At 37.8% G+C, this 14,031-nt stretch overlaps 1 protein-coding gene across 1 annotated transcript; it reads left to right on the top strand.

Moving 5' to 3' along the window:
- Positions 1–4,975: 4,975 nt before the first annotated feature.
- On the top strand, positions 4,976–13,828 carry HEN4 (RNA-binding KH domain-containing protein). Its single transcript, XM_059589149.2, has 7 exons — positions 4,976–5,871; positions 9,240–9,683; positions 9,794–10,069; positions 10,813–11,223; positions 11,302–11,384; positions 12,760–12,871; positions 13,505–13,828. Exons 1-7 carry the CDS (start codon positions 5,203–5,205, stop codon positions 13,637–13,639), a joined length of 2,130 nt encoding a protein of 709 aa, XP_059445132.1. The 5' UTR covers positions 4,976–5,202; the 3' UTR covers positions 13,640–13,828.
- Positions 13,829–14,031: the final 203 nt, after the last annotated feature.

Genomic DNA, 14,031 nt, shown 5'->3' with positions numbered 1-14,031 from the left:
GGAGTTAATGGTGAAGAAGCCTTAGTGCTCACTTCCTTGCCTTTTTCCCAATGTAGATCCTGTGGGGTCTCAATTTGCTCCTCCTTCCTCTCTTCCACATTATTTCCGACCACATCTTCACTCCTTAGTGTGGTGATAGTTTGCTCAGGATAAGAAGTACTTTCATCCACCATGTAGTGTCCATCAGGATTGGCCACCGGCTGTCTTTGAAGCTCTTCTTCTTCTCTATTGAGGTGGTTAATGATTTGTTCAACGTAAACTTCTATCTTGGCATCTGTCTCATTGAAGAATTGAGGGATATAGTGCACTAGTTCCTATTGAGAATTCATCATTTCTTGGTGAGATTTAATCATCTATTTCATAATCTGATTCTCGTTGAGAACATTCAATATCTGATCTTGCCTTTTCAACCTTTGATCTTGAAAGTCAGAATCCGACCGAGGAGGTGGTGTGGTCTGATACTGCTACTGTGGAATTGTTTGATATTGAGAGGAATAGGATTGCTCATTGAACTGCGAATATGCTTGAGGGTGCAGTTCATGAAATTGTGGAGCATAATTTCCATGAGCTTGAGCTTGCCACAAGAAATTAGACTGATTGCTCCATGTCGGGTTATAGGAATCAGAATAAAGGTCATTCCCCGGTTTAGAGAACGGTATGTTCATATGCTCGTACGAATAATTAGAAATTGTCCAGCAGTAGGACAATCTCTAACATGCTAATAAGGACTATAACAATATGAACATGGTCCATGGTGTGTTGGATTGCCTCCCCACATGAACTAAACTGACAAAAATAAAATAAAATAACAAAATAAAAAGAAAAAGAAAATAAAAAGAAACTCACAAATGGCCCGAAAATACAGCTTTGGAGTGCTGGAATTTAGAAGCTACAGCTGTTGGAAACAGGCACTGCGTCGTAGGTGCGTAGATGCTGGAATCTACCAGCGCATTGGTGGGTGCACTCGAGTGCACTAACGAAGTTGGGCTGGGAACTACGGGTCTGAAAGCTGAAAATCAAAAAAAAAAAAAAAAAAAAAAAAACTAACTAAACCAAAAGAAAAGATTATAAAACAAAAGAAAATAAATAAAAATAATAAAAATAAAATAATTAAGCTAAATTTAATCTTTAAAAATTAATAACGAAACCATTTGCAGTCCCAGGCAAAGGCGCCAAAAATTGATGTGATTTTTTGTATACCAAAATATACCAATAATAAAATACCACTTGCAATAGTATGAGTCCCTGTAGGATATGACTATATTGAGGGTGTCAAACCTCAAGGATTGCGTAGGTGTTATCAAGTTCTCAAGATCAAATATAACTCAATTTAAAAGAATATTGATTTGTTTTGTTTTTATAAAAGTAAATGAATAAAAGCAAAGACATAAAAATAAAGATAGTAATGAGAGATAGAATAGAGGGTTGAATTCACCACTAACTTCATAACAATGGTCAATCATAAATTAATAAGGAAAATTCATATTATGCATGATATAGGGCTCGTTTCACTCAAGTGGTCAAGAAAATACCAACATTTAAGAAATAAGTATAATTCATCTTCGGTTGGCACGGACTGTCTACCTAACGACTAAGATGCGGTACGATCCGTCTTCCCTAGGTATTGACTATCTAATTCCTTAGAAGAGTGCTACACATCCCAAATTTTTTTCCCAAAAGTTAGTTCCCAAATGATGTGTCACCATCTCATGAGATTTATTATTTTAGGAAGTGTGTCACCAACTCATGGGATGATGACACATCATTTGGGAACAACTTTTGGGAAGAAAGTCTTGTGATGTCTAGCATTTCCCAATTCCTTAATAGGCTACACATAATCAATGAATAAGCATAACTCATCTTCGATTGGCACAAACTATTTACCTAAATTACACTAAACTAAGGTGTAGAACAATCCATCTTCCCTATGAATGGCCTATCAAATTCTATTGATCATGTGTTAGTAAAGCCGTTGTATAACAATCATTCATATAATCACAGAAAATAAGAATGATTGAGTTCAATCAATATAAAAGACTTTCTAAGACAAGAAAAAAAATTCATAATGATTGAATATAAACATTAAGATCCATTTTCACAATTATACAACCATCATGCATATATAAAATTCCAAATTAAAATACAATTAAACCATTGCTACTTGAAAAGGGCTACATCAACGCCCTATTACATAATTTAGCTGCTCGTCGCGGTGCTGGGATGGCATCCTGCCATGATCTTCTCCTCTTCAACTTGTCAGGACTCCAAGGAGATAATTTATGTCTAAAACTAAGCACACATTCTCTTAAAGCTTAGGGTTCTATTTATAGGGTGCAAATAAGTCCTAGAAGCCCTAGGAATCTAAAAAAAGTTGTAGGTCTGTCTCCTAGTTCAAGTAGGAGACTGAAAACCTTCTCCAGGGTGGATTTGGGCTCTTTCTGGACTTTCCAATACAAGTGCGCTCGATCCCACCTATGCATGTGGGCTGAGGTTCGCTCGATCCACTTGTGGTGCGCTCGAGTGCACCTACGCACTTGACAGATTTGCAATCTTATCTTGCGGGGGAATTTTGGCATAGCAAACATCATAATTATGAAATTTGTAATTTAGAATGATTTGTAGCATTTTGAGTTAGATTTCCAATGCCATTAGTTTCACTTCAATCCAAGACTTGAGCAAAAAGTTATGGTCAAAATACTAAGACATATGCTAAGTCTTCTCATAATGTGTTTTAAGCTTGAAATCAATAGTTTTTCTTGTATCTTTGTTAAACACGTGAAAGCACAAAAACAACAGAAAATCAAACAAATAACAATGCTAAGGAATTAACATATGCGACTTAAAATGCTTGAATGTGCAACATTCGGTGCTCATCACTATGCATAACGATGTGTTATATTTCGTTATAGCAGGGTTTTCGCAATGTTGGAGGACTCAAGCGAGTGTACGAGGTAAGTAAACACTTACGAACACTTTCCTTAAAAACGTGGGATATGTCAGTTGACTGACCACGCATATGATATGAGCATGTCTACATTTTTATAATAACTTGGTAATTGTTTTAATAACCTGTGGATAAGATGCATCGTATGACATGGTACACCGGTACGTTCGGAATAATGGCCATGAGCTTAGTACATAGGCTTCATTTTATGGTCAAATGTGTGTGTGTGTGGGCTTTGGATCCAATGGTTTTGTGACCGGCGCAACCATTCCCTAATAGGGTGTGGGCCATCCAAAGTCGGATTCGATCATGCCACTAATGTGATGGATGGTAGCATACAATGGTCAGGGCACTGACATTGTATTACAAGTCCCTCGGGACAGCGCCAACCTTGCTGATAATGTGTAATATCTTTTTCCTGTATTAAAATACTTTGGCGATTGTCGCCGGGAGTACACCACTCTTTTATTAACCAAACAATACTTATATGGTGTATTAACGGAGACAACACCTCTTTTAAAATGTTTACTGAAACTGCATGTTTATTTCTGCTTAAATGGGCTCATATCATACCTAATTGTGAGGCTTATTTACTAAGTCGTTAGACTTATGCTGTTATTACTCTCAGGGAAAACTACATTTTACCCCTATGAACTACAACGCCTTGACACTTTCCCCCTCATGAACTGCCAATTGTACTACTTTGCCCCCATAAACTACTATTTTGTGTCAAAAACCTCATTCCGTCAGTCAAAGCCATTAACTCAGACGGTCAAAGTGACAGTGCGTTAGTTCATGGGGGCCTACCCTTATATATATATAACATCAAAATGACACCGGTTTGTTGTTTTTCTCCAAAACGGCATCATTTTGGAGGAAAATAAACACTCACTCACTCAGCCTGATTTATATAGATTAGGGTTTCATCATATTCTCTTAGTCTTAGACTCTCTCTATCACGACTCAAGTCTCACGTGGCACCGTCCCTCTCTCTTGTCTACGTCCCTCCCTCTCTTTCGTCGCCTCTGTCTCTCCTCTCTCTCATCGTCTTTCTCTCTGTCTCACAGGTTGAATGGCTGATGATCACGATCATGTGAGTTTCTATCTATTTATTTTTTTAGTTTATGGGCTGCAGCTTGTAGTTGTTGAGAAAGTAGGGGAAAAACTCATAGATTGTTAATTGTTATATTCATTTTTTTTTTTTTGTTAGTTGTTATATTCATTTTGTATTTTACCACTTAAAGCACCTAAAAAAGCTTGAAAACTCATATAAAAAAGCAGTTATAAAACCGCAAGATATTGATTTTAGTAACTGTCGATTATAAAATAACCACTAACCGCCTAAGTGGAGCCGTTGCGGTTATTAAAATTCAATAACAGCTTTAGGCGATTGCAGTTTTAGAGCATGTTTGGAATTGTGTTTATAAAATAGAGTTTTTAAGTCAAAAAGTGCTTTTTGGCAAAAGCTTCATTTTTAAGCTTTTGTCAAAAGTGTGTTTTGATAATTTTTAAGCTTTTTGGACCCTTAAAAGTGCTTTCATTTTTTTTTAATCAAATGCGTACTTTTCAAACGGACTTTTTGAGTGTTAAACCCATTTTTTGGCTCCTCAAATGCACATTCAAACAAACCCTTAGAGCATATTTGGGATTATGTTTGAGAAATAGAGCGTTTAAGTCAAAAGCTTTTTTTTTTTTTTTTTCTTGCAAAAACTTCATTTTTTAAGCTTTTGTCAAAAATACGTTTTGGCCATTTTTTGGTTTTTTTTTTACCGTTAAAAGCACTTTCAATTTTTTTTTTTAACCAAACGGATATTTTTTTCTTTAAACAGACTTTTTAAATATTAAACGCACTTTTAAACCTTCAAACACAAACTCAAACATGCCATTGGTCAATAATCAGCGACCAAAACCATTAGTACAACACTAATCAAAACCTTAAACCGCGTAGTCAAAAATGCAAAAAAAATCCCCAAACGCACAGTAAGCCCTTGTATAGTCAAATTGAGTACGGCGGTGTTTGGCTAATCGTGAGCGCACTGCGCACCCAGTCCCCGAATTCCCTCGCGCACTTTAGCCCCAAAAACCACTCTCTTCAGTCTTCCCTCTGCAACTCTCCCTAATCAGTTGTGGAGGCGGAGAAAGAGACAAATAATATCAAAAAGAAAAAAAAAAAAAAAAAAAAAAATCAAAGCTTTTCATATATTTGAGGGAGCGAGTGGTGCGTGCGCTTGTTTGTGTGTGCGTGCGTGCGTCAGATTATGGGAAGCACCTTTCTCTCTCCACCAGTGAAGCGTCACAACTCCACACTCTACGCATCCGCCAACACCGCCACCAAGGCCTCCATGCCCGACCCGACCACGACACCGGCAAACGGATCCTCCAAGCGCTCCAAGCACCCGCCCCCTCCGCTCTCGGTCCCGGCCGGCCACGCGGCATTCCGCCTCCTCTGCCACGCATCCCGCATCGGCGGCGTCATCGGGAAGTCCGGCCACGTCATCAAGACCCTCCAGCAGGCCACCGGAGCCAAGATCCGGGTCGAGGATGCACCGAACGAGTCCCCCGACAGGGTAATCGTCGTCATCGCCCCCAGCGCTCTAACCGCCAAGCTCGTCCTTAGGAACACCGCCAATAGTACCCTCCTAGGAGAGGACGGCGAAGAGGAGCTCGGCGTTGAGGTTTCGAAGGCTCAGGAGGCGCTGGTGAAGGTATTCGAGAGGATTCTGGAGGTGGCGGCGGAGAGCGATGGCGGGGAGGTCGGGGTTGGGGTGGTGTCGTGCCGCCTGCTGGCGGAGGTGGCGCAGGTGGGGTCAGTGATCGGAAAGGGAGGGAAGGTCGTGGAGAAGATAAGGAAAGAGAGCGGCTGCAAAGTTAGGGTTTTGTCCGACAAGTTGCCGGCCTGCGCACAACCTTCCGACGAGATTGTCGAGGTAAGGTTTGTTTTTTCATTACTCCTTTTGAAGTTGAAAATTTGCTCATTATTTCCTTCTTTGTGGTACAATGTTTGTTAGGGTTTATGTAGCTACTGGTTGAGCTAAATTGGATGGTTGCTTGGAGTTGATTGTTAAGTGAGGAATTTCAAGGTGTACAATGTTGTTGTGGCCTGCATTTTTGTGTGTGAGAATGTAGAGTAGTAGGGGTGCATACTCGGTTTCTTGGGTTGATATCAAATCTCTAAAACTCTTAATTTGTACTGCTTTTATGATTCCTCGTGTGCACCCAACGTTTATTCGTTGGTTGAAGCAGTGGCACTGGTATTGTTTCTTAACGGAAGCAGAATATTGCAATGGACAGTCCTTCATTGCTTTCTGGGGAACGTACCTGAATAAATATTTAGAAAACAGCTAATAGACGTTTCTACTTGTTTGAGAAACCCCAGTTTTGGGCGGAAACTTGAAGATGTTTACTATGAAAGAGAATATTCAGATGAAGTTCTAGAGGGAAAAGGCAAAGGCCTTTTAAGTTCAAGAATGGAACAGAGTTATGTTGCCTATTCAGGGTCTCTTATTGGCCATAATTGAAGAAGTGAGAGGTTGTTTCAAGGCTTATTGGATTCCCTTAAATGAGCTTTGCCCAAATTCAGTTAGATTAGGGGGTTAGGGTTTAGTTATTAGTCTATTTAAGTGTGTTTTGTACTCCAGTGGAGGTAGACTTTGATGGAATAAAAAATGTGGAATTGATTCTCCTTCTCTCTCTCCTTCTCTTCCCTCGGCTTCTTCGTCTTTCACTATCTTCTTTCTCCCCCTTTTAGCTTTGTTCTCTTCTCTTTTCCCCTCTTTTAACTTGTGATTTTTGTGTGTATTGTTGGTTCTACATCATAGTATTACCACATAGGTTGCATCTTTCATCTCATTGAATTGCTCTTGTTGGCACAATGAGACTCAAGTGTTTCATTTATAATTTCCTTGATGGCTAGAGTTTATTTCACTTCTATTATTACCGAACAGAGGTAAATCCGCCCACACAATTCTTATCAAGTGCTTTCATAGGTATCAGGGTTCAAAATGCTCATTTGGGAGTGCAATTGCAGATATTGGAGGCAAAACTGCATCACCTACCACCTCTTTTCGATACAACATTAGTTGATGACGTATTAAATTCCAAGTCCTTCCATTAGGAGGGATACAAATGTGGAGAAGTACTGGTATTCGTTTTGACAATTTGTCATTGAAAACCAAGATGGAAACCAGTTGCATCTCCTTGGTAGAATTACATGAATATAATCAACTTTGGCCAACATTTTCATGTTTTCATATTCTTTTACTGGAGTCCATTTAAGTTGACCTTGGGTTGATATTTTTTGTGATTACTTGAAGGTTTTTTTTTTATTTTTTTTAATTTTATTTATTTATTTATTTTTATTTTAAATTTATAATAAATATATAAGTGGTCGAAATATCATTAGAAGCGCAAAGCGCAACCCAGGTACATAGGAAGTATACAAGAAGAACGCAAAGGAGAAAAAGAACATTAGGTGGATTAGGCCTAACTTGATGGCTTTTTTGTATAGTGAGAAGAACATTAGGTGGATTAGGCTATGATCTTTCATTCAAAGAAAGAACAAGAACTAGTTTTGGGTATTTTTATATCTGAAAATGAAGTTTTAACTGTGAAAAATTATTGTGGAGAGCTCCATGGGAACACAACTCACTTTGGTTTTAGCATACAATTGGCAAAAGCCAATGTGGAATCAAGGGTATGCTTAGTGTTTTAAGGCTGCGGATGGTGAGATTGTTGTTTTTATTTAGATGTTCACCACACATAGGTTACCATTTCAACCTTATTGAATAGAATGTTGGAGGTGGCTCCTCTTGTATACTTCTTGTGTACTTGAGGGCGCCTTACGCTTTTAATGATACTTTGATTACTTATAAAAAAAAAAAAAAAAAAATTGTTGGAGTCTTGTGCAGAATTATGTGTAGTGTGGATTGGCGATTTGGGCAAGTGTCTCTTGAGTAAATTTCCGTGCCTTTTCCCCATCTTTTTGTAGAGTAATCACTGTCCCATTGAAAGGCTTTGAATTGTTCTCTAATTTCTCTAAATGAAGAAATCACTAGACTGTCTTGCTTGGCATTGGTTATTTGGTTAGCCATGGATTTATGATCATAAATCGTGAACGTACCATTGAGATTTCGGGGTATTGTGAATAGATTTTTGAAGGTGTTTTTTTTTTTTAAACTGTGATTTGCTTTATCTAGATGAAAAGAGATGCTAGAACTTTGTAGGAGTGATTCAGGCTGTTGATCCTTATGGAGAAACTTTGGGTCAATTTATTTCTTTGTGCTTCATGATTTATAATCTGATGTTTCCTATTGCTTTTAATTTAAGATATTGACGTCAATTTCTTGTTCAAGGCATCCTCTCCTTATTCATGTCTGCAATGAGGCCCTCCTCCTATTGCTAAGGTCGACTTAAATTTTTTTTATGGGTGTTCTCTTGGCAGTTTGGGCCAAATTGGAGATAATTTGTTTCCAGAAAAGTCTCTTTCCTGTATGGAAGGATATTTCTTTGGAGAAGTTGGGAAAAGAAGCATTGGAGAGTTTCCATATCATAAAAGAGAACTAAATTTATTCTTTTAATGGGTCAGTTAAATTCAGAATATCTTGAGAAGAAGTTTCTAATATATTTGAAAGACTTAATGTTCAAATCCCTTTATGTTTGGATGGCTGCAGTCAATAGTTCTCGTTTTTCTCATTTCCTAGAATTTCTGAATATGTGCTCTTCATCTCCTCCCTAGTTGGGGGTTGCTCTTGTATACTTTCTGTGTGCTTAGGTTTACTTATGAAAAAAAGTTTCTAATGTATTTGAATAGAAAAAGTTCCATTTTGAGATTGTTTTTTTTTTACTAAGCTCTTGAATCCTTAAGCAATCATTTCAAAAATTTCTTAAATTTGCCTTTGACAAGAATGATATCCAATGACCTAATAATCGAAAGGCGGAAAACCTAGCCAACGAGCTGGTTGAGTAAAAGTAAGGTGATGTGTTCATTTCAGTTTCAAAACATGTTAAAAGTTTTTGTAGTCTTATCTTTTAAAAGAGAAGTATGTGTTAGCACACAACAGGTCACCATTTATTTAAATGAATTTCCATTTTTCTTGCTTTTAGAATTACCTTTAATAAATTGTTAGGAGGTGGAATTGAATCAAGAAATTTCATTTTTCATGTCCAAGCATTCTGTTATAGCTTTCTGAGTGACTGAAATGTATGTCAATCTGATGCTTGTGCTTAATTCTATTGTATTTTAGTTGACAATATATCTCCTATTCCCTTATGCAATTGTGGGTCAACAATGTGGCAGATAGAAGGGGATGTTTTGGCTGTAAAGAAAGCACTTATTGCCATCTCCCGCCGTCTTCAAGATTGTACATCAGTTGAGAAGACGAGGATTATTGCAAGCAAACCCGTGGAAGCAGTTACCCGTGAGACTTTACCTGACTTCCGTTTAGATCTTGTTACGCAAAGGAACTCGGGGCTACACACTATGCCAAGCAGCTCAATCAACTATGCTTCAGGAGTTCATGCGGTGTCATTAGAGGTTGATAGGGTTCCTTCTTTGGAAACAAAAACACTAGTGCAGGAAGTTATTTTTAAGGTTCTTTGTTCCAATGATAGGGTTGGTGGTGTTATTGGAAAGGGGGGTGCCATTGTCAGGGCTCTTCAAACTGATACAGGGGCTAGTATAAGTGTTGGGGCTTCTATAGCTAATTGTGATGAACGAGTAATTACCATTACTGCATCAGAGGTTTGTCATTGTGTATTCTCTCTCTCTCTCATGATTTCACAATTTACATGTGCTCATTTATTGGTCTATGGGTTATTGATAGGTTTTATGGTTTGCTTTGTCTTGTGTAGGACCCTGATTCACGATTCTCGCCAACACAGAAGGCAGTTGTTCTTGTTTTCTCTAGGTCTATAGAGGCAGGCATTGAGAAGGGCCAAGATTCGGGCTCAAATAAGGGGTCGCCTGTTATTGCAAGGCTTGTAGTCCCATCAAATCAAGTTGGTTGTTTGTTGGGAAAAGGAGGTGCAATAGTTTCAGAGATGCGAAAGGTTACAGGTGCTGCCATACGAATAATTGGAGGTGAACAAGTCCCGAAGTGTGTGACAGAGAATGATCAGGTGGTGCAGGTGCGATGGTGTAACTTCTTTTGTTAAGTACAATGAGAGGATGACAAATAAAGCTTCAATTTTATTTAATTCATTTTTTGCCTGGAGAAGTATGCATAAATAATTTTTGGACTTTCAAATTAAGAAATGGTTAAACTTTCTTTCATCTTATAGCTTGGAATTATAGTCAAAACTTTACAAGGGTTTGGCAAGTGATGACTCTTTTCTCAATTATCAAAAGAGAAAGAATTAATGACTCAAAGTTGATGTTGCTGAGAACATTGCTGGCTGCATCTTCTTTATAGACCAGCCAAAAAGAAGGTTTCATGGATATCTGACATTTGACAGCCAATATTTTATGAAAAATATTTTCCTTCAAAGCAGTCAAAGTTTTGTCCTTCAAGTTCTTTCCAATATTATCAACTATGAAGATGTTGACAATTTGTTGCATTTTATGGTTTCATGTTTGGGTTAGTAATCCCATTCCATGTCTTTTGAATTTTTTAATCTTCTGAATTTCAGATTGTAATTTTTACGAGTAGCTTCAATATGCTCCCTGTGTATATGAGTGTCTTCCTTTTTCGTAATAAAATCATTTTACTTGTAGAAAAATGTTTGGGTTAGTAATTTAATATAATTTCTTTGGAAAAAAAGTTGAGCAAACTAAATAATGCAGATTTCATTTAGTGAAATCTTTTCTGCATGGTGGCCTAAGTGAAATAGGATAATCTTTAATTTCAGTAAGGTTTTCATTTATTTGACAGATTTCAGGGGAGTTTTCAAATGTGCAAGATGCGTTGTATAATGTAACTGGTAGACTGCGAGATAACCTTTTCTCCAGCACGCAGAACAATGTTGGAACAAGGAGCAGTTCCTCTGTATTTACCGATACCAGCCCTTATGGAAGACTGAGAGATCCTCCCCCTCTTGGAAGTCATCCATCAGTTGGTGTCTCTCATAGTCTCAGTCGACATGCTACTTTCACGCAAAGTACAGATCCTTCAGTTGGTGTTTCTCATAGTCTTGGTCGACATGCTACTTTCACTCAAAGTACAGATCCTTCAGTTGGTATTTCTCATAGTCTCAGTCGACATACTATAAGTCAAAGTATGGATAATTTTGGGATTCCCCATGGTTTTGATCGTCCTCCTTCACCAAGGTTATGGGCATCGCAGGTAAGATCTCTCTCTCCTCTCTCTCCTCTCCCTCTCTCTCATAATTTTGCCACTTCTTATGGATGGGTTTGATTGCAGTCAGCAGTTGGAGTAAATCCAAGAGGCATCACTGATATTGGCAGAGGAATGACTAATCTTAAAGGTGGCTTAGAACTTGGCAGGTTGGTAACACCCTACAAAATGCATACATTTTATGAGTGTGGACCAAGCTGTAATTGATTATCAAGCAAACTATTTGGCAGTTAGAAATCTTAGCATCTTAATTTGACAAAACAGAAAACTTCATGAAGGTTTGAGATCCACCTAATCATGATGCTTTCTGGTTTAATTTATGTGAGTGGGACATGCCGAACACCTTCACTTGTTGAGTGACTAGTCTTATATTAGGAAGATGAGAAGTAACCCACTTGCTACAAATGATATCAGAGCCACCTAGTATCATCAGGCCATGTGGTACTGGAGCACTCATGATGTGGCCATGATGAGGATGCTAAGAATTTAAGAGGGAGAGTTTGTAACACCTCGGCCCCATATTAGAAATATGAGAAGTAGCCCACATAGAGTGGGTTGTTTATAAAGATAGTTATGAATGCTAAGTCGTACATTGCCTAGTTATTAAGAGAAACTGAGCTTTATAATGAATTCTAGGGAAGCTTCAAATTGAGTAGTCTTTTGAGGGTAATAGCGCAGATGTGGCTAGCGCTTTTCCCTAGGTTGTTACAAGATCTCTTCTTTGTATTGACACTCTGATGCATAGCTCTTTAGCATATTAAAGTCCATTATTGCTGCAACCAGTGATATCAGCCCTTTGCTTCATTTTATTACCTATGATTATTGCTCTATCAAACTCTTTTTGGTTATTTACGTCAAGGTGTAGCTCAATTGGCCAAGAGCAATAGCTCGGAGGTTACTAGTTTGAATTTCTTCTTCCCCCTCCCCTTTGGGCCATTTACATATAATAAAAAAAATAAAAAATAAAAAATAAAATTGTTTATGGTTATATCTCTATGGAGTGTTCTGCAGAGATAATGTAATTAACTCAGATGCTGTTGTGCTTAATCATGTAATGCGCAGTCTTCGCATCTCATACTTATATATCAACTAGATTACCTATATGTGCAGTTGTATCTGTGGATGGGGACCTTTTACATGCCACTCAGAGCTATAATTGATGGTTCATGCATATCGTGTGTACAGTCCTATTCTTTAGTTAACTGAAATACATAACAAATGAGTATCATCGAATATGTGATTATACACTAGCAGCGTTTTGTATTATCATTGTATATACCTGCAGTGATGCCCTTTGACTGAATAACCTTGGCCCTGTGCTTTCTAATGGAAAGAAGAAAAAAGCAGAGTATAAAACGCTTGGACTGTCTAAACTGAGTATTGCATGCATCAGTTATCAGTTTGTGAATTGGAGAACTACCTAGTCCATATATTTTCTATTGGAAAGGAGAAACTAGCAGAGTATAAAATATTCAGAATGTCTGTGTAATTACATTCATCTTTATCAATTTTTTATTTTTGCAGTGGAAGCAAATCCGCTATTGTGACAAATACAACTGTTGAGATCGTAGTTCCGGATAATGTTATTGGCTCTGTATATGGGGATAATGGTAGCAATCTGAATCGTTTGAGACAGGTGACCCACTCTTTCATTTGAAAATATATTCCAGCAGTACTGCCATGTTGGCATTATTTCCACCAATAATCAGTTCTATGTGAACGTTATGATCTATGCTTAATGATGACTACCCCATGCCTACTTATAACTCTATAAAGCTTCAGAATTGCTAGTTATTTATTCTTAGGAATTAAATATTTCAAACTCAGGGAACTCACTGAAGTGGCTGCTACAACACAGCCAACCCTAAAAGCCTTTCTCTTTCTTTTTCTTTTGTTCTGTTTTGAAAAGAGAGAGCGTAGTGATGATTAACAAGCTTAAGTATTTAAAAGATAAAAGTATCATGCTGGCAGCTTGCTTTTGTGGGAACAAGTCTGTGCTTTAGCTGCTGAGAAAAAAGAAAAAGAGTCTGGTTTAGTCCAGAAATATGGAAAGTAGAAAAGTCCGAGTTTGCATCTTTCTAAATTTTTTTCTTTCATTTTATTCCTTTCCTCTTTCTTGCTTTTTTTTTTTTTTTTTTTTTTTTTTTTTGGGAATCTCACGCTTCACTTTTCTCATTAGATACCATGATTGCTATCAATGTTCACTACTTTTTAAGATATCTATACTTAGAACTAACTTGTACTTACTCTCTGGATGTTTTCTGATCAGATATCGGGTGCCAAGGTCATAGTGCATGAACCTCTTTCCGGATCAACCGACAGGATTGTTGTCATATCGGGGACACCCGATGAAACCCAGGCGGCGCAGTCTCTCCTCCATGCATTCATTCTCACTGGATCATAACGCGATGAGATCATATTTATCCAGTTTGTAGCTTGTGTTGGCTTTTTTCCTTCCTTTTTTTCTCCCCCTCAAAACGTGTACACTAAAGTAGGAAGATTCAGCTCTTTTGTATCCTGGCATTTTGGCAACAGCATTTTGGATGTAATTGTTTAACATTATGTTTTGTAGCGAGTCATGATTTTTGTTTCCTATTCAGATTTTAAGAAGGGTTAAGACAAAAAAAAGTCAAGGCCAATTTCTAACTTTGACAGCATTGCCCTAAATCTTAAATTCAGATTTTAAGAAGGGTTAAGACAAAAAGTGCTTTGTGGCATAGCACATAGCAGTGCAGCCCTAATGTCATGGTGCACAATTTTGCTAATGTCTTAGACTTCTAGTACCTATTTAAGAAA

The sequence above is a fragment of the Corylus avellana genome, chromosome 4 (genome assembly GCF_965113065.1).
Source record: "Corylus avellana chromosome 4, dhCorAvel1.hap1.2, whole genome shotgun sequence".
Taxonomy (NCBI): domain Eukaryota; kingdom Viridiplantae; phylum Streptophyta; class Magnoliopsida; order Fagales; family Betulaceae; genus Corylus; species Corylus avellana.
Note: the sequence above shows the minus strand (reverse complement) of the source record. Positions and strands in the feature narration are given on the sequence as shown.

What these genes read in the sequence shown, in the direction of transcription:
- HEN4 (XM_059589149.2), top strand. Translation starts at nt 5,203, where the DNA reads ATGGGAAGCACCTTTCTCTCTCCACCAGTGAAGCGTCACAACTCCACA. An exon ending in AGAATGATCAGGTGGTGCAG is followed by an intron (nt 10,070 to 10,812) that starts GTGCGATGGTGT and finishes TTTATTTGACAG; the next exon opens with ATTTCAGGGGAGTTTTCAAA. An exon ending in GGTGGCTTAGAACTTGGCAG is followed by an intron (nt 11,385 to 12,759) that starts GTTGGTAACACC and finishes TTATTTTTGCAG; the next exon opens with TGGAAGCAAATCCGCTATTG.